Here is a 26,337-nt window from a genome sequence, read left to right as displayed (position 1 = left end):
TTTTATCACACAAAAGATAGTCTTTGGCGTTATTATTTATTACAAAAATATCCGCTGTTGATTATCGTGATAAATATTCTTTTAATGTAATTAGTAAACGTATAATTAAGTTTTAGGTAAATTATTAATGGAAAAGATAAAGAAGAGAAATACATCGACGCGGTTTCTTATACACATGGGCACGTGTTTGTAGGATGGAATCGTATGAGTTTGAACACTACCGACCAAAGTCGAGTAGATTCGAGTTTCGATGTATGAAGATTTTGGGGAAGCTGATATTTTAACCTGTACGTGTCCTTTTGTATTAATCTTTAGCCACTAGTTCTACTTTCTTTAGATTCTTTCATGCCTTCTTCTCTGCTACTAGCATCGGATAATTCTTCCATGATACTACTCTATTCTACTTAATTGTAAAGATTTAAAATATTTTATATGAAAAATCCTCGCACACACATACCTAGTACAACTTAGGCTCTGAATGGTAACTGTGGTTTGAACGGTGCGGAACAAGCGGTTTAACTGATGCAATTTTAACAGTTATAAAAATATATAGATATATAATATATGTAGAGATTTTTGTTATTGTTAACTGCAGTGCGGAGTGGGTCGGTTCGTAACATTCGAAGCCTTAGAAACGTAAGATTTACACTTCGTTGTTAATTGATAAAATATCACAGAACATAGTAAATTAAATATGTTGGACTATAATCTTTTTTTAATTTATAGAGTTACTAATTCATAAAAATATTATTTTAGATTTTTTTATTTTAGAATATATTTTTTATAAAATAAGAAACGTAGTTGATTTAACGTATATTCATTAATTAACTTTTAGAAATTTAAGTTTCATATCGTTTTGTTATATATTTGGTGTGTATGAAATATGTTTCATAGAATTTAAATGCGGTTTTGGATATAATTATACAATATTATCAAATATACTTGAGTGTTTTGTATTATATAAATAATACAAAATAATTAAAATTACATTTATATATAAAAATTATTAGTTTATGTCTTTAATGAGAACTTACATTTACATAGAATTTACTAAAAGTTATTATCTTATATTTTTGTATTATATATATTGAATCGGTCCAACTTGAGAATAATTTTTTTTATTAATTTATCATGTTTACTATTTTATCATGTATTAATTTGTACATTTCCTACTGCATTATTAAATGAAACATTTTATAGGAGTAAATACTTGAAATGAAAGCAATAATTTTAAAGAGAAAAAAAAGAAATGAAAGCAATAACAGCTTAGATAGTCTTTAGAACAACTAGAGCTTTTTCCCGGGCTACGTCCGGGTTTTTGCCTATGATAGTGTTCCATGGATGTTCTAGGTAAACAATTATTTTTCCTCTGTCTTGAGATCATGCAAAAGTTATAACATCCAAGGCTATGTTCACATGTCTGGGTTCTTTGTTAAAGTTAGGAACCATTTGAGAGATTCACTAAGTATTTTGTTTCGCCTCCAATTTGTTTTGTAAAAGTGAATAGTTTTATCAGTTTGTAATTTGCCTTAGTTATTTGTATTCGAGTGAGAGTAGAGAAGAGGAAAAAGACTTTTAAGGTTGTGTTTGTGATAAATGTTTGAGAAATATAAAAATTTAGCAGACTATTCATGATTTTGTTATTGATCAAGGCTCATTTTTGTCCATGATGCAATATTTGCTCATAATATTTTAGGTTTGATTACATTAAAATATTTCAGTGTTATTTACTAAATCTAATAGGTTTTAAAAAATTAAAATTTTGTAAACAAAAACTATTAGTATATAAGCCAACATTAACTCTTACTAAAAACTCATAGAAATTTTTTTATAAAGTTAACCAACTTAAGTGTATATATAATTAAGGGAAATTGGGTTTAATAACACCAAAAAAAATATAATTCACTATCTAACTAAAATCCTACCCTCTCTCCTCCATTCTCTTCCTATCTCTCTCTTCCCTCTCTAAAAATCTAATTTTTTCTTTTTTGGTTATTTTACAAATAAGTCCTATAATTAAATTTCTTGCAGACTCAGACCTAAAAAAAAAAACTGCCCGCTTAACATAGGTTTATAAGTCAGAAATTGTTGTTAAACTTTAAAATTTGTAAATTTATATATTCACCTAAGATTACAGCATTTAAATTTTAAGGAAACTTTTGGAAACTTAGATTTTAATTTTTGTTTTGTTTTACTCTTCTTTCTATGAGTAAAGTGGGTGTTTTATTTCAGTTTTATATTGTTTGTTATCTTTACATCATTAAGTATATTGTAAGATTATATTTAGGAATATGGCTTGGACCAGCACTACATATCTCTCGAGCTTCTCTTCTGCTTGTCTCTGACTCTTATTGTAGAAACACATAATATTAGTCTCGAGATAAATAAACCTTCTGATCAAGCAAAACCATGTCTACAGCATAAACTCTCCCCCTTTCTTCATGTTGCCTAATTGGAAGGGGAAATATAGCTGACAATGGTTACACATCATCGTTGAGAAAAGTCGGGAACAACGGGACATCATCTTTGAGAAAAGTCGGCAACAACGGGACTGTATGTAATGTTATAAAAATGTCTAGATAATATCATACTATCGTTGAGAGTTATTGCAATAGATTGTTCAAATATGAGTAATAGATTAGATATCAAAAGATAAAAGCGGTTTAGTAGATTAGATTTTTGGTGGCAAAAAGAAAATGTTAAGTATAACAAATAAAATCATTGTTTACAATTTTTAAAAATCAAAATTGTAAATCCAAACACAATGACAAAATCAGAGCACAAACAAAATTTTATGCCTGAAGTTTTTAGTACGTGTAAGTAAAGATAGGCAACAATGTCATGGGAGAGACCAAGGTAAGAAGCAATATCAAAACTTCATACATATACTAAAAAGAGCCTTCTCTAGAAGATCTTATGGTTTGGCCTTAATCTTTCCCTTGCCGGGAAACTTCCTTTTGAGCATCTACAACTTCTCTGTAGAAGAAAGAAAATACAGTATCTTGAAAAACGATAGGAAAAAAAAAACAAAACATAATGAGGGTTTCAAACAAACCTGAACTCATCACTGATCTCTTTGCTTTACTCCTTCGTAAAAAGGCATTGGCTGCCTCAACAAATCTCTGTAGAATCATTGATAACTCAGTGAATTATAATGTTTCAGTGTTCAAAGTCAACTGCTTTTTGTAATAGAAGTGAGATGATTTTTACCTGTAGGAAACAAAGAGCAACACCTTCACGGAAACAACATCTTTTAGACCAATCAGGTTTTAGTTCTCTGCAGACGTTAGCATCATATAAGGCATGTTCAGCTTGCCCTAACCGCAACCAGCAGAGACTTCCGTTTCAGAAGAAGGTATGATCTGTGGGGTCAAATCCATAAAACATTTTTATCTTTAAAACAAAAGCCACTCACCTAAAAAAACACTCACTTCATTCTTCTTGACTGTATCCCCTCTCTCTTCCAGGAGCCTAGTTGAACATCATCACATGTTCCTTTCCTCCTCGCAAGAGCTGTGCTGCTCCAATTTCTCCACCAGCTGAGATACGGAAACAACATGGATCAGAGAACTGAAACGCTAATTTAAAACCCTAAAACGTGGGTGTAAAGCTATTACTTTTTCCGGTGGGAAAAGTGACTTTGGACTATAATTCGAGATCCCACCAAGACCCGAGCAGCCGTCATTTCCTCCAATCCTCTGTCTCTCTCGATGTTGACTCTAAGTTGTCACCAGGAACAAATGTTCTAGTGACATCTCATGTCAGAGAGAGTAAAGACACGTGTGTGTTATACGTTTTCCTACGCCTCTTTTTCTTATTTTTCCGACACACCTAAGGGTCCTGCATGATGAGGCAGAGCTTCGTGTCCGTGAGAGGTATTGGGGCCTCGTACTGGTTCCACTGCTTTGGTTGGCTCAGACTTTAGTGTGGGAAGTAGCCATGACATGAAAAGCCTTTGTGCCTGGAGGAACTATCTCCTCCTAACCTCTTTCATCGGATCATGAATGTGATGAGATTTTCCTCGTGCTGCCGACACGAATCCAATAAACCGTAAATACCAAAACATAACTGGTAGAGAAAGTAAAGTAAGGTAAGGAATGGACATACCTGGTGCACCACCGTGGACTTGTAGGCCAATTTGGCCTACGTTGTAATCTTCAGCATCCGGGGATGAAAAAAATAGTTTAGATCCCAATATGGGTAATCTTTAGTATTTTCAGTGCGTGTCCAGTTGATAAGGAGCAATTTATTACATCTCTTCGTTTTATGAGATAACCCAGAGAGTATGTCTTTAGACAGACAAAACACAACACTCTAGTAAAAAAAGAAACTAAAAAAGACAAAGACACTAAGAAGAATGAATCAAATACATACAAATATCAGAAGTTTCCTAGTAAAAAAAGAAACTAAAAAAGACAAAGACACTAAGAACCATGGACGCATGAGCTTTTATATATATAATCTTGTCTCTTGTTGCAAACGTCAAAAAGAATAGCCGGTGAGGTTTGTGGTGATTCAGTCATATTTGAGCTGCTAAACTGAGCCAAGAGATAGCCTCTAGATACAATCATACAATGCAATTTAAATATATAGAAAATACTCAAATAATTTATGCCATTAGCACTGCAATATATAAAACATAAGACATAACAGAGTTCAGAGCTCTTCTAGCATGCCTAAAGGGATTTGCTGACTAAACAGAATCATAATTTTCATCCAGGATGAAAAGAAAGGAATTATAAATCCAGCATCATACCTGTGACCACCACACATGCAATCTAATTATATGCCAGTCTGAATTCTCAATCCAGCGTCGAAGCATAGGGAAAATGAACATGGTACATTTGGGAGCAAGTAAAGAGCGACAGCCAAGATATGGAGCGGGGGAACCCCTTTAACGTCTCGTGGAAGGAATGATATCCATTGCTTCAGCATCCCAGGAGCAGAAGAATTGGACTGGGCATCGCAAAGCGGTAAGACTACACACCAAGCGAGACTTACAGCGATCTTGAGAATATTTCTCAAAATTTCAGTAAATTTCCATCTGTGGAAACCCGGGAAGTTTAAGATAATATCCAAGATACCTAGAATAGAAGGAAGAAACAATGTAATCGTTATTTCCTAGATAAGTAACAAAATGATGAAACAGAGGAACTCCAAACAGGGAAAGTTTTGTCGCAACATTGAGGGTGACGTACTCTGGAGGAAGCGTAGAAAAGCTGCTGTAATGAAGATACTGGAGAGAGATCTCCATCATCACGCATTGGCCAGCCGAGATAGAAGCAATCTGGAGACCTATATAACAGTGATGTGCAAATGTCACAAAAAAAAATTAATATTTCCCAACCAAGTAAATATTCAATTTACAGACTTTGAGTTTTAACGTACCAAAAATATTCATACAGATCATCATAGTTGGACCAATCTGAGTGAGCGGCCTTGCCAGTGGCATTCTTACTTGCTTTCCAATTCATGGAAAAGAGAACTATGGAGTATAGAAGGTCAAGATTATTAAGATGTCATAAACCTATCATTTAAACATTTACCTTTTCAGCAGAAAGGCCTCATCATCTCCACCGTAAGAAGGCTTGATATTTTCTCCAGTAACGATGCTGACATTTCCAGCCAGAAGACCATGGAGTTCATAAGCCATCTGAGAATAAAAAGCAGGTAAATATTGATGAATTCTTGTGTTTGACTAATCATATCAGCTAAAAAGGATTTAAAAACCCATATACAGTATCTTCTCCTGTTGTATATCTTCAGCACCTTGAGAAAGCCTTCGCATAAATTAAATGAGTGAATTTTTATTAAGAGTATAAACATCATTCAAAAAAGTGTCTCATTCAAGCCATTTGTGAAAATAAAATGTTGCCTGGTACCTTAAACTATGTTTACGTCCTAAAAATTTGCACCAGTTCTTGTAGTTCTTAAAGAACTTTGTCTTGACGGCATCAACGGCTCTATCGTCGAGCTGCATCGATACATTAATTAACACAAAACTCCATTGCTTAAAAGTGTTAACAGATAAATATGTATCTTTTTATTGATGGAATATTGGGACAATGCTGTGGTGTTTTACTCATCAGTAGTGTCAGTGGGTCTAGATGAGTGCAGGGAAGTATCGAAGGTACCTTATTCAGAAACTCTGGCCTGGGAGTCAACCTTATATGATTATCAGCAAGTAAACAAACCAGATACTCCCTTTGGTTCCTGACATTGTCTCTCTGTTAAAATCAAAGAAATAATAAGTAGGAAATATAGTTCACAGGTTCAACATAAATTCATTAGGTCGTCTTGCGTTGCCAAGGTAACTAAAATTATTACAGGTGAAGGAGCAAAAAAGACTAAAGAATACAAATCCTACCCTAGCATCAGCGTTGCCAAGGTATCTGAAATTATTACATGTGCAAAGGAGAAAAATTACCTTTTCGTTTTTAGCAGGAGCTTTTGAAGATTTGCCATATACATTTTATTTTCTTGAAGAAAGCTAAGTCTTTTAGTTTCATCTTTCAATGACTGCAGAATAGGAAGAAAAATATTCAACTTATACGCTTCCTAGCAAAAAGCTACATTCATTAAGATGTTGTGTATATACCTCTTAATTATTTCCTTGTCTGGTAAGATATTTCTTTTATTCAGTCTCAAACTCAAAATCGATCTCCTGCATACAAATATAAAGAACAGTTCTCAGTTTTTCTGAAACCCACAAACCAATAGAGTGTTTTGAGATTCTAAACTAACAAAGGTACTACGTGCTGATTAGGCTGGTACCCTATGAAGCGACCTCCAGCTTGATCCTAGCAGCTCTAAGCCAATAAAGGTCCCACCTTTTGCAATGTTTTTGGCCTCCCAGAAATGGATTTTGGTCCGAGCGAAACTTCGGAGGCAGGAGACTTACCGGTGGATTATGTGGTCGTAATTGTAGCTTCGTTAGTGATAGTTTTCGATTTGGGCTTGATTCAGGGTTTAGATGAAGCGGCTTATATCGTAGGAGAATCAACGGGAGATGGAACAAAACCATGAAGAAGAGATTAAATAGCAACTTTGATTGATGAGGAGGGTTTCGCAGTAACGGTGATTGCTAGAGAACGGAGATGGTGAAGAAGAATGAAGAGTCAGATGGACACAGCTGCGTGACATGTCAAAATATAACCTTTTGATTGGATGAATTTTTAATCCGACGTGGCACATCTTAGAAGCCTTCATATATCCCTTTTAATCAGAGCACAAACAAAATTTTATGCCTGAAGTTTTTAGTACGTGTAAGTAAAGATAGGCAACAATGTCATGGGAGAGACCAAGGTAAGAAGCAATATCAAAACTTCATACATATACTAAAAAGAGCCTTCTCTAGAAGATCTTATGGTTTGGCCTTAATCTTTCCCTTGCCGGGAAACTTCCTTTTGAGCATCTACAACTTCTCTGTAGAAGAAAGAAAATACAGTATCTTGAAAAACGATAGGAAAAAAAAAACAAAACATAATGAGGGTTTCAAACAAACCTGAACTCATCACTGATCTCTTTGCTTTACTCCTTCGTAAAAAGGCATTGGCTGCCTCAACAAATCTCTGTAGAATCATTGATAACTCAGTGAATTATAATGTTTCAGTGTTCAAAGTCAACTGCTTTTTGTAATAGAAGTGAGATGATTTTTACCTGTAGGAAACAAAGAGCAACACCTTCACGGAAACAACATCTTTTAGACCAATCAGGTTTTAGTTCTCTGCAGACGTTAGCATCATATAAGGCATGTTCAGCTTGCCCTAACCGCAACCAGCAGAGACTTCCGTTTCAGAAGAAGGTATGATCTGTGGGGTCAAATCCATAAAACATTTTTATCTTTAAAACAAAAGCCACTCACCTAAAAAAACACTCACTTCATTCTTCTTGACTGTATCCCCTCTCTCTTCCAGGAGCCTAGTTGAACATCATCACATGTTCCTTTCCTCCTCGCAAGAGCTGTGCTGCTCCAATTTCTCCACCAGCTGAGATACGGAAACAACATGGATCAGAGAACTGAAACGCTAATTTAAAACCCTAAAACGTGGGTGTAAAGCTATTACTTTTTCCGGTGGGAAAAGTGACTTTGGACTATAATTCGAGATCCCACCAAGACCCGAGCAGCCGTCATTTCCTCCAATCCTCTGTCTCTCTCGATGTTGACTCTAAGTTGTCACCAGGAACAAATGTTCTAGTGACATCTCATGTCAGAGAGAGTAAAGACACGTGTGTGTTATACGTTTTCCTACGCCTCTTTTTCTTATTTTTCCGACACACCTAAGGGTCCTGCATGATGAGGCAGAGCTTCGTGTCCATGAGAGGTATTGGGGCCTCGTACTGGTTCCACTGCTTTGGTTGGCTCAGACTTTAGTGTGGGAAGTAGCCATGACATGAAAAGCCTTTGTGCCTGGAGGAACTATCTCCTCCTAACCTCTTTCATCGGATCATGAATGTGATGAGATTTTCCTCGTGCTGCCGACACGAATCCAATAAACCGTAAATACCAAAACATAACTGGTAGAGAAAGTAAAGTAAGGTAAGGAATGGACATACCTGGTGCACCACCGTGGACTTGTAGGCCAATTTGGCCTACGTTGTAATCTTCAGCATCCGGGGATGAAAAAAATAGTTTAGATCCCAATATGGGTAATCTTTAGTATTTTCAGTGCGTGTCCAGTTGATAAGGAGCAATTTATTACATCTCTTCGTTTTATGAGATAACCCAGAGAGTATGTCTTTAGACAGACAAAACACAACACTCTAGTAAAAAAAGAAACTAAAAAAGACAAAGACACTAAGAAGAATGAATCAAATACATACAAATATCAGAAGTTTCCTAGTAAAAAAAGAAACTAAAAAAGACAAAGACACTAAGAACCATGGACGCATGAGCTTTTATATATATAATCTTGTCTCTTGTTGCAAACGTCAAAAAGAATAGCCGGTGAGGTTTGTGGTGATTCAGTCATATTTGAGCTGCTAAACTGAGCCAAGAGATAGCCTCTAGATACAATCATACAATGCAATTTAAATATATAGAAAATACTCAAATAATTTATGCCATTAGCACTGCAATATATAAAACATAAGACATAACAGAGTTCAGAGCTCTTCTAGCATGCCTAAAGGGATTTGCTGACTAAACAGAATCATAATTTTCATCCAGGATGAAAAGAAAGGAATTATAAATCCAGCATCATACCTGTGACCACCACACATGCAATCTAATTATATGCCAGTCTGAATTCTCAATCCAGCGTCGAAGCATAGGGAAAATGAACATGGTACATTTGGGAGCAAGTAAAGAGCGACAGCCAAGATATGGAGCGGGGGAACCCCTTTAACGTCTCGTGGAAGGAATGATATCCATTGCTTCAGCATCCCAGGAGCAGAAGAATTGGACTGGGCATCGCAAAGCGGTAAGACTACACACCAAGCGAGACTTACAGCGATCTTGAGAATATTTCTCAAAATTTCAGTAAATTTCCATCTGTGGAAACCCGGGAAGTTTAAGATAATATCCAAGATACCTAGAATAGAAGGAAGAAACAATGTAATCGTTATTTCCTAGATAAGTAACAAAATGATGAAACAGAGGAACTCCAAACAGGGAAAGTTTTGTCGCAACATTGAGGGTGACGTACTCTGGAGGAAGCGTAGAAAAGCTGCTGTAATGAAGATACTGGAGAGAGATCTCCATCATCACGCATTGGCCAGCCGAGATAGAAGCAATCTGGAGACCTATATAACAGTGATGTGCAAATGTCACAAAAAAAAATTAATATTTCCCAACCAAGTAAATATTCAATTTACAGACTTTGAGTTTTAACGTACCAAAAATATTCATACAGATCATCATAGTTGGACCAATCTGAGTGAGCGGCCTTGCCAGTGGCATTCTTACTTGCTTTCCAATTCATGGAAAAGAGAACTATGGAGTATAGAAGGTCAAGATTATTAAGATGTCATAAACCTATCATTTAAACATTTACCTTTTCAGCAGAAAGGCCTCATCATCTCCACCGTAAGAAGGCTTGATATTTTCTCCAGTAACGATGCTGACATTTCCAGCCAGAAGACCATGGAGTTCATAAGCCATCTGAGAATAAAAAGCAGGTAAATATTGATGAATTCTTGTGTTTGACTAATCATATCAGCTAAAAAGGATTTAAAAACCCATATACAGTATCTTCTCCTGTTGTATATCTTCAGCACCTTGAGAAAGCCTTCGCATAAATTAAATGAGTGAATTTTTATTAAGAGTATAAACATCATTCAAAAAAGTGTCTCATTCAAGCCATTTGTGAAAATAAAATGTTGCCTGGTACCTTAAACTATGTTTACGTCCTAAAAATTTGCACCAGTTCTTGTAGTTCTTAAAGAACTTTGTCTTGACGGCATCAACGGCTCTATCGTCGAGCTGCATCGATACATTAATTAACACAAAACTCCATTGCTTAAAAGTGTTAACAGATAAATATGTATCTTTTTATTGATGGAATATTGGGACAATGCTGTGGTGTTTTACTCATCAGTAGTGTCAGTGGGTCTAGATGAGTGCAGGGAAGTATCGAAGGTACCTTATTCAGAAACTCTGGCCTGGGAGTCAACCTTATATGATTATCAGCAAGTAAACAAACCAGATACTCCCTTTGGTTCCTGACATTGTCTCTCTGTTAAAATCAAAGAAATAATAAGTAGGAAATATAGTTCACAGGTTCAACATAAATTCATTAGGTCGTCTTGCGTTGCCAAGGTAACTAAAATTATTACAGGTGAAGGAGCAAAAAAGACTAAAGAATACAAATCCTACCCTAGCATCAGCGTTGCCAAGGTATCTGAAATTATTACATGTGCAAAGGAGAAAAATTACCTTTTCGTTTTTAGCAGGAGCTTTTGAAGATTTGCCATATACATTTTATTTTCTTGAAGAAAGCTAAGTCTTTTAGTTTCATCTTTCAATGACTGCAGAATAGGAAGAAAAATATTCAACTTATACGCTTCCTAGCAAAAAGCTACATTCATTAAGATGTTGTGTATATACCTCTTAATTATTTCCTTGTCTGGTAAGATATTTCTTTTATTCAGTCTCAAACTCAAAATCGATCTCCTGCATACAAATATAAAGAACAGTTCTCAGTTTTTCTGAAACCCACAAACCAATAGAGTGTTTTGAGATTCTAAACTAACAAAGGTACTACGTGCTGATTAGGCTGGTACCCTATGAAGCGACCTCCAGCTTGATCCTAGCAGCTCTAAGCCAATAAAGGTCCCACCTTTTGCAATGTTTTTGGCCTCCCAGAAATGGATTTTGGTCCGAGCGAAACTTCGGAGGCAGGAGACTTACCGGTGGATTATGTGGTCGTAATTGTAGCTTCGTTAGTGATAGTTTTCGATTTGGGCTTGATTCAGGGTTTAGATGAAGCGGCTTATATCGTAGGAGAATCAACGGGAGATGGAACAAAACCATGAAGAAGAGATTAAATAGCAACTTTGATTGATGAGGAGGGTTTCGCAGTAACGGTGATTGCTAGAGAACGGAGATGGTGAAGAAGAATGAAGAGTCAGATGGACACAGCTGCGTGACATGTCAAAATATAACCTTTTGATTGGATGAATTTTTAATCCGACGTGGCACATCTTAGAAGCCTTCATATATCCCTTTTAATCAGAGCACAAACAAAATTTTATGCCTGAAGTTTTTAGTACGTGTAAGTAAAGATAGGCAACAATGTCATGGGAGAGACCAAGGTAAGAAGCAATATCAAAACTTCATACATATACTAAAAAGAGCCTTCTCTAGAAGATCTTATGGTTTGGCCTTAATCTTTCCCTTGCCGGGAAACTTCCTTTTGAGCATCTACAACTTCTCTGTAGAAGAAAGAAAATACAGTATCTTGAAAAACGATAGGAAAAAAAAAACAAAACATAATGAGGGTTTCAAACAAACCTGAACTCATCACTGATCTCTTTGCTTTACTCCTTCGTAAAAAGGCATTGGCTGCCTCAACAAATCTCTGTAGAATCATTGATAACTCAGTGAATTATAATGTTTCAGTGTTCAAAGTCAACTGCTTTTTGTAATAGAAGTGAGATGATTTTTACCTGTAGGAAACAAAGAGCAACACCTTCACGGAAACAACATCTTTTAGACCAATCAGGTTTTAGTTCTCTGCAGACGTTAGCATCATATAAGGCATGTTCAGCTTGCCCTAACCGCAACCAGCAGAGACTTCCGTTTCAGAAGAAGGTATGATCTGTGGGGTCAAATCCATAAAACATTTTTATCTTTAAAACAAAAGCCACTCACCTAAAAAAACACTCACTTCATTCTTCTTGACTGTATCCCCTCTCTCTTCCAGGAGCCTAGTTGAACATCATCACATGTTCCTTTCCTCCTCGCAAGAGCTGTGCTGCTCCAATTTCTCCACCAGCTGAGATACGGAAACAACATGGATCAGAGAACTGAAACGCTAATTTAAAACCCTAAAACGTGGGTGTAAAGCTATTACTTTTTCCGGTGGGAAAAGTGACTTTGGACTATAATTCGAGATCCCACCAAGACCCGAGCAGCCGTCATTTCCTCCAATCCTCTGTCTCTCTCGATGTTGACTCTAAGTTGTCACCAGGAACAAATGTTCTAGTGACATCTCATGTCAGAGAGAGTAAAGACACGTGTGTGTTATACGTTTTCCTACGCCTCTTTTTCTTATTTTTCCGACACACCTAAGGGTCCTGCATGATGAGGCAGAGCTTCGTGTCCGTGAGAGGTATTGGGGCCTCGTACTGGTTCCACTGCTTTGGTTGGCTCAGACTTTAGTGTGGGAAGTAGCCATGACATGAAAAGCCTTTGTGCCTGGAGGAACTATCTCCTCCTAACCTCTTTCATCGGATCATGAATGTGATGAGATTTTCCTCGTGCTGCCGACACGAATCCAATAAACCGTAAATACCAAAACATAACTGGTAGAGAAAGTAAAGTAAGGTAAGGAATGGACATACCTGGTGCACCACCGTGGACTTGTAGGCCAATTTGGCCTACGTTGTAATCTTCAGCATCCGGGGATGAAAAAAATAGTTTAGATCCCAATATGGGTAATCTTTAGTATTTTCAGTGCGTGTCCAGTTGATAAGGAGCAATTTATTACATCTCTTCGTTTTATGAGATAACCCAGAGAGTATGTCTTTAGACAGACAAAACACAACACTCTAGTAAAAAAAGAAACTAAAAAAGACAAAGACACTAAGAAGAATGAATCAAATACATACAAATATCAGAAGTTTCCTAGTAAAAAAAGAAACTAAAAAAGACAAAGACACTAAGAACCATGGACGCATGAGCTTTTATATATATAATCTTGTCTCTTGTTGCAAACGTCAAAAAGAATAGCCGGTGAGGTTTGTGGTGATTCAGTCATATTTGAGCTGCTAAACTGAGCCAAGAGATAGCCTCTAGATACAATCATACAATGCAATTTAAATATATAGAAAATACTCAAATAATTTATGCCATTAGCACTGCAATATATAAAACATAAGACATAACAGAGTTCAGAGCTCTTCTAGCATGCCTAAAGGGATTTGCTGACTAAACAGAATCATAATTTTCATCCAGGATGAAAAGAAAGGAATTATAAATCCAGCATCATACCTGTGACCACCACACATGCAATCTAATTATATGCCAGTCTGAATTCTCAATCCAGCGTCGAAGCATAGGGAAAATGAACATGGTACATTTGGGAGCAAGTAAAGAGCGACAGCCAAGATATGGAGCGGGGGAACCCCTTTAACGTCTCGTGGAAGGAATGATATCCATTGCTTCAGCATCCCAGGAGCAGAAGAATTGGACTGGGCATCGCAAAGCGGTAAGACTACACACCAAGCGAGACTTACAGCGATCTTGAGAATATTTCTCAAAATTTCAGTAAATTTCCATCTGTGGAAACCCGGGAAGTTTAAGATAATATCCAAGATACCTAGAATAGAAGGAAGAAACAATGTAATCGTTATTTCCTAGATAAGTAACAAAATGATGAAACAGAGGAACTCCAAACAGGGAAAGTTTTGTCGCAACATTGAGGGTGACGTACTCTGGAGGAAGCGTAGAAAAGCTGCTGTAATGAAGATACTGGAGAGAGATCTCCATCATCACGCATTGGCCAGCCGAGATAGAAGCAATCTGGAGACCTATATAACAGTGATGTGCAAATGTCACAAAAAAAAATTAATATTTCCCAACCAAGTAAATATTCAATTTACAGACTTTGAGTTTTAACGTACCAAAAATATTCATACAGATCATCATAGTTGGACCAATCTGAGTGAGCGGCCTTGCCAGTGGCATTCTTACTTGCTTTCCAATTCATGGAAAAGAGAACTATGGAGTATAGAAGGTCAAGATTATTAAGATGTCATAAACCTATCATTTAAACATTTACCTTTTCAGCAGAAAGGCCTCATCATCTCCACCGTAAGAAGGCTTGATATTTTCTCCAGTAACGATGCTGACATTTCCAGCCAGAAGACCATGGAGTTCATAAGCCATCTGAGAATAAAAAGCAGGTAAATATTGATGAATTCTTGTGTTTGACTAATCATATCAGCTAAAAAGGATTTAAAAACCCATATACAGTATCTTCTCCTGTTGTATATCTTCAGCACCTTGAGAAAGCCTTCGCATAAATTAAATGAGTGAATTTTTATTAAGAGTATAAACATCATTCAAAAAAGTGTCTCATTCAAGCCATTTGTGAAAATAAAATGTTGCCTGGTACCTTAAACTATGTTTACGTCCTAAAAATTTGCACCAGTTCTTGTAGTTCTTAAAGAACTTTGTCTTGACGGCATCAACGGCTCTATCGTCGAGCTGCATCGATACATTAATTAACACAAAACTCCATTGCTTAAAAGTGTTAACAGATAAATATGTATCTTTTTATTGATGGAATATTGGGACAATGCTGTGGTGTTTTACTCATCAGTAGTGTCAGTGGGTCTAGATGAGTGCAGGGAAGTATCGAAGGTACCTTATTCAGAAACTCTGGCCTGGGAGTCAACCTTATATGATTATCAGCAAGTAAACAAACCAGATACTCCCTTTGGTTCCTGACATTGTCTCTCTGTTAAAATCAAAGAAATAATAAGTAGGAAATATAGTTCACAGGTTCAACATAAATTCATTAGGTCGTCTTGCGTTGCCAAGGTAACTAAAATTATTACAGGTGAAGGAGCAAAAAAGACTAAAGAATACAAATCCTACCCTAGCATCAGCGTTGCCAAGGTATCTGAAATTATTACATGTGCAAAGGAGAAAAATTACCTTTTCGTTTTTAGCAGGAGCTTTTGAAGATTTGCCATATACATTTTATTTTCTTGAAGAAAGCTAAGTCTTTTAGTTTCATCTTTCAATGACTGCAGAATAGGAAGAAAAATATTCAACTTATACGCTTCCTAGCAAAAAGCTACATTCATTAAGATGTTGTGTATATACCTCTTAATTATTTCCTTGTCTGGTAAGATATTTCTTTTATTCAGTCTCAAACTCAAAATCGATCTCCTGCATACAAATATAAAGAACAGTTCTCAGTTTTTCTGAAACCCACAAACCAATAGAGTGTTTTGAGATTCTAAACTAACAAAGGTACTACGTGCTGATTAGGCTGGTACCCTATGAAGCGACCTCCAGCTTGATCCTAGCAGCTCTAAGCCAATAAAGGTCCCACCTTTTGCAATGTTTTTGGCCTCCCAGAAATGGATTTTGGTCCGAGCGAAACTTCGGAGGCAGGAGACTTACCGGTGGATTATGTGGTCGTAATTGTAGCTTCGTTAGTGATAGTTTTCGATTTGGGCTTGATTCAGGGTTTAGATGAAGCGGCTTATATCGTAGGAGAATCAACGGGAGATGGAACAAAACCATGAAGAAGAGATTAAATAGCAACTTTGATTGATGAGGAGGGTTTCGCAGTAACGGTGATTGCTAGAGAACGGAGATGGTGAAGAAGAATGAAGAGTCAGATGGACACAGCTGCGTGACATGTCAAAATATAACCTTTTGATTGGATGAATTTTTAATCCGACGTGGCACATCTTAGAAGCCTTCATATATCCCTTTTAATATAGTATAGATATCATAAACAAACAAAGCCAAACCGGCAACAAACATAACATTGTTTATCTAAGGGCCTTCCCTTAGAAATTATTATAAGTTTGAAAACCAACCAAAAGAATGAAAGTATACGAGTCTGATTCATTAGAGAATCATATCGGAGAATAGTCTTCTCACTCAAAGCATTATTTGAAATAAAAGAAACAGAACCAAATAGTTTGAGAACTGTGAAACAGCTCTCACTGTCCATCATGGCAGTTAAGCATGGCTTTAACCTTTGTAATAGTGGAGCTAATCAAGGTATCGACTGAGGTGGTCCATTTATCCATTTGGAGTTCTTCATAGATAGTCGGACCAGTGACAAGGATCTGGAAAGCCACCGTCAGGAGCGTCTTACAATTGTCACAGCCACCGTCTAGCTCAGCGGTTGCGGAGGGACGGCCGTCACGGGAGATGACGAAACCGGATGGGAGGATTGGAATGTCAGAAGGATTGACATTACCTGAAACGGCAGCGTGTGCAGTGCTTAGGTCCACTGGAGCGTAGACCACCATACCTCCTAATGCATCTATGAAGCTGTCTTGTATTATCATCAAGTCACCACCCTCCGCTGCACTTGAAGGCTAGTTAACATATACATATAAACCAACATCAATTAAGGTCAAAAGAATCAAAGTTAATGCAAAGACCAAAAACGTGAGAGAATAAAGAGAACGGGTGTGTGCTTGTGTTATGATGATATACACAAGTAGAAACAGAGAGAGTGTGAGTGAGTACAAAACAGAGACTGAACAGAAACAGTCTATTTTTTTTGTAACTGAACAGAAACAGTCTTGAGAGAACAAGAGTTGTGACTGAGAGTGAAGGCCAAGCTAAATAATAGCACAAATACATCAAACTGTAATGTAAATACTTCCATGAAAATATAGACGTGGACACGATGAAAAGATATAATACTTATTATGGACTATGGAGGATGATCTACTTGCGATTGATGACAACTTTTTTTTTTCTGAAACAACGATTGATAGACAACTAAAATGAGAACATATTAACTTGACTCTATCTATTGATTTATTTTTTGAATGACTATCCATTGCTTTTTTACATTTTAATATAACATCTCTATTGAAAACGTTAATTTTAAAGTGGGCATATCCTGTAAAGACAATAAGAAAGTATGAGTAATATACCTGGAGAATATTCACACAGTTCTTATTGTTTGCTCCAGTGACAAAGCGAGCGACCTCAGTAACCGGACTCGCATGGCAGAGAACGTCCCACTTTTTTACATAAAATTTTTGATTTCGTGTTAATTTGCAGCAATGTGAAAATCAGTAAATTTGTATTAATTGTGTTTAGAAAAGATGATTAGAGATGGACTTGTGCAATTAAGCTTGATATATTTTTACCTGGTGGCGAACCTCGAGATTTTTAAGGAAGTTGTAGACTTGGAGAGGAGCAAGAGGGAGACATAAAGATGAACAAGCGCAGACAATGAGACCGACCGGTTGGCCGGCTTCTTTGTTTACACGCACCGAAATATTAACTCCGCTGCTGTTGGTTGCAGACTGTTGCGAAAAATCAGATTTTTCAGGCATATTTAGTATCCATGCAAAATTCTTCAACATTCTTTCTCCTAAATCCATGAGTCTCCTTCTTCCATTTATGGTTTTCACAACTATATAGAAAACAGAGATAAAATAAAGAGATCTCCAACAATTCCCTTCTTTTAAAGGAGGGACACGCTTAAAATAAAAAGATAAATGAGTGGTTCTTTAACGGTGACATTTTATACATTTTCTTTAAATTTTTAATATATTATATTTTAGTCCTCAATAATATAATAATTAAATATAATCATTAAATTTTCAAAAATCAATAAAACATATTATTTGGTAGATATTAAAATAAATTATTTTGAAAATATATAATAATATGTAGTCAAATATATCTATAAATAGTATAAAAATGTTAATAATGATTTTTAATTGAAATAGTTGTAAGAAACTGTAACAATAAGTACTAAAATATGATATATAAAAAATTATCATGCAATTGTGAGACATATAATTGTAGAGACAAAAATGAAAAAATGAATAGTGTTTAAATTGTTGAATAGTATTCATTTATATTTGAAGGTGTATTATTCACCTTTTTAAAAAGATAAAAAAAACTTTTAGTATACAAAATCTTTAAAAAGTAAAAGGATAAATAGCTGTTGAAGATGCCGTAAAATATTAATTAGACACTCAATAAAAAAGTTAGTGTTTAAGTGGAGGCTTAGACTTCGTGTACACCATTTTTTGAAAAAAAAATCATTTTAAAATGATCTAAACAGGCGTCTGGATGTTGTCTATAACAATTTTTAGAATACTAAAATATATATAAGATTTTTCACCTACTAAAACTAGCACTTGTCAACATCGTTGTTGCATATTAAAGTTTTTTTCTTTTCAAGCTCTAATGGCTATCACAAATATTAATTTGGCCAGATTGATATTATATAGCATGGGATTCTGATATATAATATAAGTACCTCCGGGGTCGTCAGTCGTCGGGAAGTCAGAGACAGAGTAGAGAGATAGCCTCTCACACATTCTCTCAAGAGTAGCGGTCCAACGGCGAGCTCCGTAGCCAAAGCCGCCGCATAAGAGGTCTCTGTAAATCCGATGTGCCCGCACTTTATCATTTACTTCCACGTGCTCCATCCACGTCACCTGCTCATTTTGTTTCACATAGTTTTAGTTTCTATATGGGCCAAAACATAATTGCAATGTTTTACATGTTTTCACTATTCTTGTTTTCCATAAAAATAGTGGGGGTATGTTGTAAAATAATTGATCAAATCACATTCTATTTTTAATTTCTGACTATGCATGTAACCGAAAAAATCGCTTTTAGGTTATATATGAACAACACATTCTAATTTTTGTAAATAAATAAGTAAATATATTTTCTTTCTAATTTTACTAGACTCTATTAATCAAACTTGAAGTGATGTGATAGACTCAGATCTAATACTACTTTCGTTTTTAAAAGATAATTTTTTTTAATATTTTCACGTATTAAATCACTATAATAAATATACAGTTTTCTATAATATAATTATCAATTTTCAATAATTTTTAATTAATATTAATTTAATAAATTTAAATAATTTTCTTAAATTTACAATTTTTAAGAAAATATAAGAAAATTATCTTCGTGAAACAAATATTTCTTCTAAAACATTTAAAGGAGGGAGTTTTTTTCTTAATGTAAAAACCTCGCTTGATGCTACCTTAAAACTATTTATAATAAGTAAATCCATAAATGATATAAAAATTCTATTAGAGAAACATAGGAGAAGAAAGGAAACCTTAGAGTGACCATTGGGCATGGCTTGGATGAGAAAACCGGAAGGACGTTTGTAGCAAGCCGGAGTCCCAAACTCAAACTCAAAGGCTACTTGATGGTAAGAAACGTCAGCAATCACCCAGAGACCTTCCTCCAGTTGTTGGCAACATCTTAGAATCATAAACTCTCTTGGTGGCAGCAATGGCGACAGTATGTGCAGTTGCTCATACATCTATTTAATGTATCAGCCCATTTATTGTGTGTTCACCGAGTACTTATTATATGCATATATTAAGAGTTGAACATAAAATTATAAAATGTTATAAGATTCATACCAATTTCGAGGATTCCAGCACGCGAATTGTTTTAGCTTTGCTCACAATTGTTGAGAAAAGACTCGCCCATTTCTCCTGCAATAATTTATATTTTTAAAGCTGAAATTAAATTCATGAAATAAGTTTCCGTGATTTTCTTATAATCATGGCATATACGATTTTACAAGTTTTGTGTCTAGCATTTTAGAGGTTCAAGGTAAAAATTTACTATAAAACGTTTATTAAAATATAATTAATATACCAACAAAAATATATCCAAAACTTTTATATACATAAAATTTAAAGAAGAGAAAAAACTATAATAGTAAAAAAATAACATAAAATAATATATATAGGCATCTGTAAACATCTTCATCAGTTATCTATTTTAATTTAAATATATATAACAATGTATATATGTAAAGTTATAAATGATAAAGTAATATAAAAATGTAAATAATACAATATTAATCAAAAAAATAAGATATAGATATGGACAAAAAAAAAGAAATAGCAAAAAATTCGTCAAAACATAATGAAGTTTCGATGATAAATCAATTCAAAATATTAATACCATGAAATAAATATGATGTTAAACAAATTAATCTAAAAATATAGATAGTTATTATTAATGAGTTGATTACTATAAATATAGAAGTAAAATATACTTACTTAACTATTTGATTAAAGTAAAAAATAAATGTTGAGACCCATAAAATTTGTCACGTGAGAAAGAATTTGGGGAAACAGCCTTTTCTTAAATCATCAAGAATGGTTTTGAATAGTTAAATATAGAACAAATAAAAATATAATTTTAACCAAAAAATAAGAATATCATTTTTGGTTAAGTTTAGATATTACGTACCGTATCTAAGAGCATGTTCACCAAGTTTTTGGCATCCAATGGAATCACCGCGATTTCCTTGGAAGACTCAATACGAGTCTTAAAATAGCTATTTTTAGTAAACTTTTTCTCATAGTTCTCTTGATCAATTACGAGCCTACTATCGATTGACGACTTAATCCACATTGGTTCTTCAGTTTGAATCAGAGTTATAACCTCCGTCACAGCAGCTACCATCGCTTCAGTCATCATCACTTTCTCCATATTAGATAGTGGCGGGGAACATTGCAGTTGTCGCGGCTGAGGCGGTTGGGCGAAGCTGATGTGTTCACGAAGGTATAGTTCTCTTAACAAGCTTGGCGGCTCCACGAGATGGTTGGAAGAGGTTCCATATGTGACATGTGGGTTGTTGGAAGTCGATGCGTGCAATGATGGACCATGGAGATAGGCTAAAGCATTGACAATAGGTTTTGGATGGCCTTCGGTCTTGTATACCAAAATTGAGAGTTTGTCACGCTGATATTCATATTTTGATCAACAAAACATTAGTAATGTAGATACACTTTAAATTAAAACAAAACATGACAGTTTGTAAATCCAGATTAGCAAAAAAACAAATCAGATTATCTTTTAACCAATCAATTAAGTTGTGAATAATAAGATGGGTATCTAGAGCTTGCAACATATCTGCATCTGAAGAACAAACTCAAAACCGACCCAAAAATCAGGTTTCAATACCCGACTCAAGTTCGATCCGATTTTTAATAATGTCCAAATGTGATCTTTTCAAAATTCAAAAATAGATACCAAAAAGAATCAACCCAAATTTAAACGGGTATCAGAATGCCCATGAAAAAATCTATACTAAAAATGACATGTTTAAAAAAGGAGACATTTAAAAAAAAAATATAATACTTTTTTATGGAAAAGGTTGTTCAATTGAAACTTATATATTTAATCAAAAATTAATTTTACCGTAAATAATAACATATAGATATCATATGTAAAGAAAAAAAAAGAATTAAGTCATATATAATTTGTATTATGTAGAATTATGGGATCGAAATATTTGAATTCCGAATAACAAAAGTGAATTTTTTTTGAAAAAATTACAATAAGATTATTGTAAATAGAATATATATCTAAAGTATATCTTGTTTGTATCATTTTACCATTGAAGTTTTCATATCATTTTAAATAATTTTACTTTATTTGATGTTTAAAATAACCTGTCTGCATCATTTTTCCATAAACGCTTTTATACTATTTTGAAAGTATTTATAATATTTTACTATATTGAATATATTAAATGAACGATATTACTATATTTAATATAAAATGAACAGTAAGTCAAACAAACTCTAACCATTTATATTGGTTTTGAACCGCCTTTGCCAATATATATTGCATGTAAAACATAGAAAACTGAAAACTGAAAAAAATATTAATCTAAAAGAAAATCATACTATTTGATGTAATTTACATATTTATAGTACGACTAAAATCAATATTGTGCTACAATAAAATTTATTTTTCGATTCATAAAAATATATGCATAAGGACACATATGCTTTTTAAATTGGACATTGATTTTATATAAAACATGTAAAACAAAGAAAATCATTTAGTAATTTAAAAAATTGTATATATGCGTAACTTATAAAAGTAAATGGATAAATAAATTATATAGATTATTTTTAAGCGTAAAATATGATATTATACTGATTTAAATGAGAATAACCACATGGATGATTTGAAGTTTGTAGTTTAAGTTTGAACAATTTAAATCATTTATTTCTAGATTTGATCAATTAAACGAATGGTGAACAGAAAAACCCTGCAAAATCCTTGTTAGTTTTATTTATTTATCTAATATGTAAATATTTCTTGAAAAAGTTATAATAAAATCATTGTAATATATATATATATATATATATATATATATATATATATATATATATATCTAAAGTATATAACTTTTAATTAAATCTTGTTTGTATCATTTTACCAATGAAGTTTTCATATCATTTTAAATAATTTTACTTTATTTGATGTTTGAAATAACCTGGTTGCATCATTTTCCATAAACGCTTTTACATCTAATTTTAAAGTGTTTATAATATTTTTACTATATTTAATTTATTAAATGAACGGTATTACTATATTTAATGTAAAATGAACCGTAAGTCAAACAAACTTTAATCATTTATATTGGTTTTCAATTGTTTTTGCCAATATATATTGCATGTAAAACATGGAAAACTGAAAAAACTATTAGTCTAAAAGCAAATCATACTATTTGATGTAATTTACATATTTATAGTACGACTAACATTAATATTGTGTTAGATTTTCATAAATAATTTAATCGCTAAACATTAGTGAAAATTACAATAAAAATTATTTTTCCATTCAGAAAAATATACACATAAAGACATATATGCTTTTTAAATTGGATGTTGATTCTATATAAAACATGTAAAACAAAGAAAATCATTTAGTATTTTTTATTTGATGCTTATGCAGTTTTATCAAAAAAATTGTATATATGTTTAACTTATAAAATTAAATGGATAAATAAATCATATAGATTATTTTTAAGCGTAAAATTATGATATTATACGGATTTAAATGAGAAAAACCACATGGATGATTTAAAACATTTATTGCTAGTTTTGATAAATTAAATGAATGGTGAACAGAAAAACGCTGCAAAATCCTTATTAGTTTTTTTTTATCTAATATGTAAATATTTCATGTAAAACAAGTAAAACTATAGATTGAAAATCTGAAACGTTCAACTAACAAAATCATTTTAATTAAAAGACTTGCATGTTTTGTATCTTTCACAGATTTATATTGCTATCCATAAGTATATTAAATTTTAACATTTACCAATATTTTCTAGTGTTAGAATTGAGATATTCATTTAACAATGGAACAATTGATGAAAATCACAATATTAATTAAAAGGGAAACTGAAAAATATGACACACCTCTTCTCTGAGATATGCGTTATTTGCACTGAGGTTTTGGAAATAGAGCTTGCGATCTACTTGCTCAGGATGAGGGCCACCACATGGAGGGCAAGTCACAGTGTTCAATGCCTCTTGCATTGCTTCGTTCTCACGTCGTATTTTCATATTCTCTGTTCTAAGTGATGCATTGTCTGCTTTTTCATTTTGAACCTATAATTTATTTTTTTATTTAAAATAAAAATAATATTAATAACCACAATTTAAGTCATATCAATTTTTTTTTGTTTTTAATATGCACATGCTGTTTTAACTAAAAAATCTAATTATGCACCTAATATTTTGATTTCGACGAATAAATAATGACTGATAAATTACTCTCAGAGTTTTAGTTAAAGTAAACCAGTTCATGTCATGTATGCAACTATAATATGTAGAAATAAACATTAATTACGAAAGATTTTACTTTGGCTTGGGTTCTTTTGTTTTGAAACCAAAATTTGATTTGTTTTTGTTTAAGTTTCAGTTCTTCGCCCAATTTAAGTTGCTGCAAATCGTCTGGATGAGGACACTCCTTGAAATACCTTAAATCAATTGACAAAACATTAATTATTAATTAAGAAGATTTTCATTTAAAAACTAACTGTGATCTAAATTAAGATCTTACGCTTCAAGCTTTTGAATTTGATGATTAGAGTGGCGATGGTAAATCCTCTTATCCCCATCACTGGTGTACAGAGAAGTTTCTTGTTCATCACTTGAGCTGCTATCACGACCAGAAGCCATTTTTAAATCCAAATGAAAGAATAATCAAATATGCATAATCTATAAACCATTTAAAAGCTATTTATATAGAAACCCTGGAAAAGACATATATGGTTTAGAAATTTTCCTTATGTCCTTTTTGTTTTGTCAAAAAACTTAAAACAAGACCATTTATGAAAACAATCTCATTACAGATTTTTTTTCTTTTGTGGACGCGACTCTAAAAGTATTAATGAGATATTTTTCTATTTATATTCTCTAAAAGATTTTTTTTTGAACATTTCAGATTTACATCAAGTTCCACCTAGAGTACATTGGATACTCTTAATCTAATCCATTAAAACATGAGTACAAATAAAACTTGATTCTGAATTTTCTTTAATAATTACAATCTAATGCCACTGATCTAAACACAATAGGTTTATACTTTCGCTAACCCATTAATTTCGTTCTACATTATGCCAAGAAATATTTCCAGTATGCCAGTAATTTCTATATTAATCTGCCAAGAAAATATTTCCACTTAACCAATATGAAATATTACGTTAGACCAAAAGCAGTTAACAATTATTTATTCAATGTATATACCTTAGTGAATTTTATTTTGGTAATTGTTTAGATTTAGAAGAAGGAATTTTGATGAATTCATATATATCCGTAAATAACTGATTATGATTCTAAATTTAAAATTTTACGAAAAATTAGTTAGCATCGTCAACTAAAAATCTGCAAATATATTGTATATATATTTAAGTTCTTTTAAATATTTTATCCATAAATGACTATTCAGTTATAGATTATATTTTTACAATTATGCAAAATGCTTTAAGAAATATTCATCCCCGATTGAAAGCTCTTGGTATTTCATACCTTAGCTGGTCTCTGAAAAATCAAAACAAAGAATGTAGATTAGAAGAACCTAATTATCCTAAAACCTCAAGCAAACCTCAATCAAGAAACTCGAACCTTTATGCCAAAAGATGAAGTTATCAATAGATCTATCTTCTGATAATCTTAGAGTGAAGACATTAACTTATTTAGATCAATTGTGAGAAAGCATGCGTCAGAATTTTGTCGGCTGCGGGGAAAGAGATAAGAATAGAGATAAGAATAGAGAACTTTTGATGGGATAAGAAAAGTCGGTAGATGGGAAAAGCGTTTTTATTTTTTTCTTGGAAAAATAACATATGGACTTGGATCATTGGAAAAGGTTTTTATTGATAATTATGCGCTTATATCCACTATGTGATTGTAAATTATGGGCTCATATCCACTATGTAATTGTAAATTATGATGGACGAACTTTAAAATCATAAAAAATGGCCCAATTAATAATATAAATTAAGTTTGCAAAATAAAAATTTTAAAATCTGTTCTTATTTTTATTTTTGACATTAATTCTCTTCATATTTTTGAATGTTCTTTTTGTAACTTGGTTTCATTTTTTTTATCTAAATAATGTATTTATTTAAAAAAACTCAATAAAAATTTTGAACAATATATTCAACTTTAAAAGAAAATATTTATAATATAATTTACTAAAACCCACAAGTATACTTAAACCTTTAACACTTTACTGTTTATTTTACCAAATAAATTAAATAAAAGCACAAGAAAAGAAAAAGACAATCTCAATGTCAAACATGAATAACATCAAATCTATAATATAATAAGTATAAACAATTTAACTTATGTGATTTCCATGAGTTAAAATATATAATTATCAAGAACAAAACCTGCGCGCTAGTTAACAATTAAAATATATTGACTAGCTATGATTAAATCAAAATGAGCTAATGAGGTGTTAACAAGCAAATGTTGGAGTATGATACCGGATTTTCATCATAAATTAAACTTCAAAAAAAAATTGGGTTGAAATGAAAGAATGATTATAACATAGTTCAGATGATTTATTTAATTGAATTTTACAAATCTAGAGTTTTCATGTAACTATATACAGTAACAAATCTATAAATTAATAACGACTAT

The 26,337-nt window shown here is 33.2% G+C and overlaps 1 protein-coding gene across 1 annotated transcript; it reads right to left on the bottom strand.

Moving 5' to 3' along the window:
- Positions 1 to 2,676: 2,676 nt before the first annotated feature.
- Positions 2,677 to 25,754, bottom strand: LOC125596745 (homeobox-leucine zipper protein HDG10-like). The gene is made up of 35 exons (XM_048771800.1): positions 24,251 to 25,754; positions 24,050 to 24,167; positions 23,605 to 23,796; positions 20,630 to 21,124; positions 19,786 to 19,860; positions 19,473 to 19,682; positions 18,651 to 18,831; positions 17,524 to 17,792; positions 17,305 to 17,394; positions 15,497 to 16,734; positions 15,033 to 15,417; positions 14,445 to 14,872; positions 14,287 to 14,359; positions 14,097 to 14,193; positions 12,516 to 13,982; positions 12,330 to 12,437; positions 12,109 to 12,260; positions 11,954 to 12,020; positions 10,584 to 11,874; positions 9,996 to 10,423; positions 9,838 to 9,910; positions 9,648 to 9,744; positions 8,067 to 9,533; positions 7,881 to 7,988; positions 7,660 to 7,811; positions 7,505 to 7,571; positions 6,135 to 7,425; positions 5,547 to 5,974; positions 5,389 to 5,461; positions 5,199 to 5,295; positions 3,618 to 5,084; positions 3,432 to 3,539; positions 3,211 to 3,362; positions 3,056 to 3,122; positions 2,677 to 2,976 (listed from the first exon to the last, which is right to left on the bottom strand). The coding sequence occupies exons 1-10, from the start codon at positions 24,367 to 24,369 to the stop codon at positions 16,351 to 16,353; spliced, it is 2,133 nt and encodes a 710-aa protein (XP_048627757.1). The 5' UTR covers positions 24,370 to 25,754; the 3' UTR covers positions 2,677 to 2,976; positions 3,056 to 3,122; positions 3,211 to 3,362; positions 3,432 to 3,539; positions 3,618 to 5,084; positions 5,199 to 5,295; positions 5,389 to 5,461; positions 5,547 to 5,974; positions 6,135 to 7,425; positions 7,505 to 7,571; positions 7,660 to 7,811; positions 7,881 to 7,988; positions 8,067 to 9,533; positions 9,648 to 9,744; positions 9,838 to 9,910; positions 9,996 to 10,423; positions 10,584 to 11,874; positions 11,954 to 12,020; positions 12,109 to 12,260; positions 12,330 to 12,437; positions 12,516 to 13,982; positions 14,097 to 14,193; positions 14,287 to 14,359; positions 14,445 to 14,872; positions 15,033 to 15,417; positions 15,497 to 16,350.
- Positions 25,755 to 26,337: the final 583 nt, after the last annotated feature.

The sequence above is a fragment of the Brassica napus genome, unplaced genomic scaffold (genome assembly GCF_020379485.1).
Source record: "Brassica napus cultivar Da-Ae unplaced genomic scaffold, Da-Ae ScsIHWf_1275;HRSCAF=1822, whole genome shotgun sequence".
NCBI classification, from domain to species: domain Eukaryota; kingdom Viridiplantae; phylum Streptophyta; class Magnoliopsida; order Brassicales; family Brassicaceae; genus Brassica; species Brassica napus.
The sequence above is the reverse complement of the archived record's forward strand: the minus strand, read 5'-3'. Positions and strand labels throughout refer to the sequence as shown.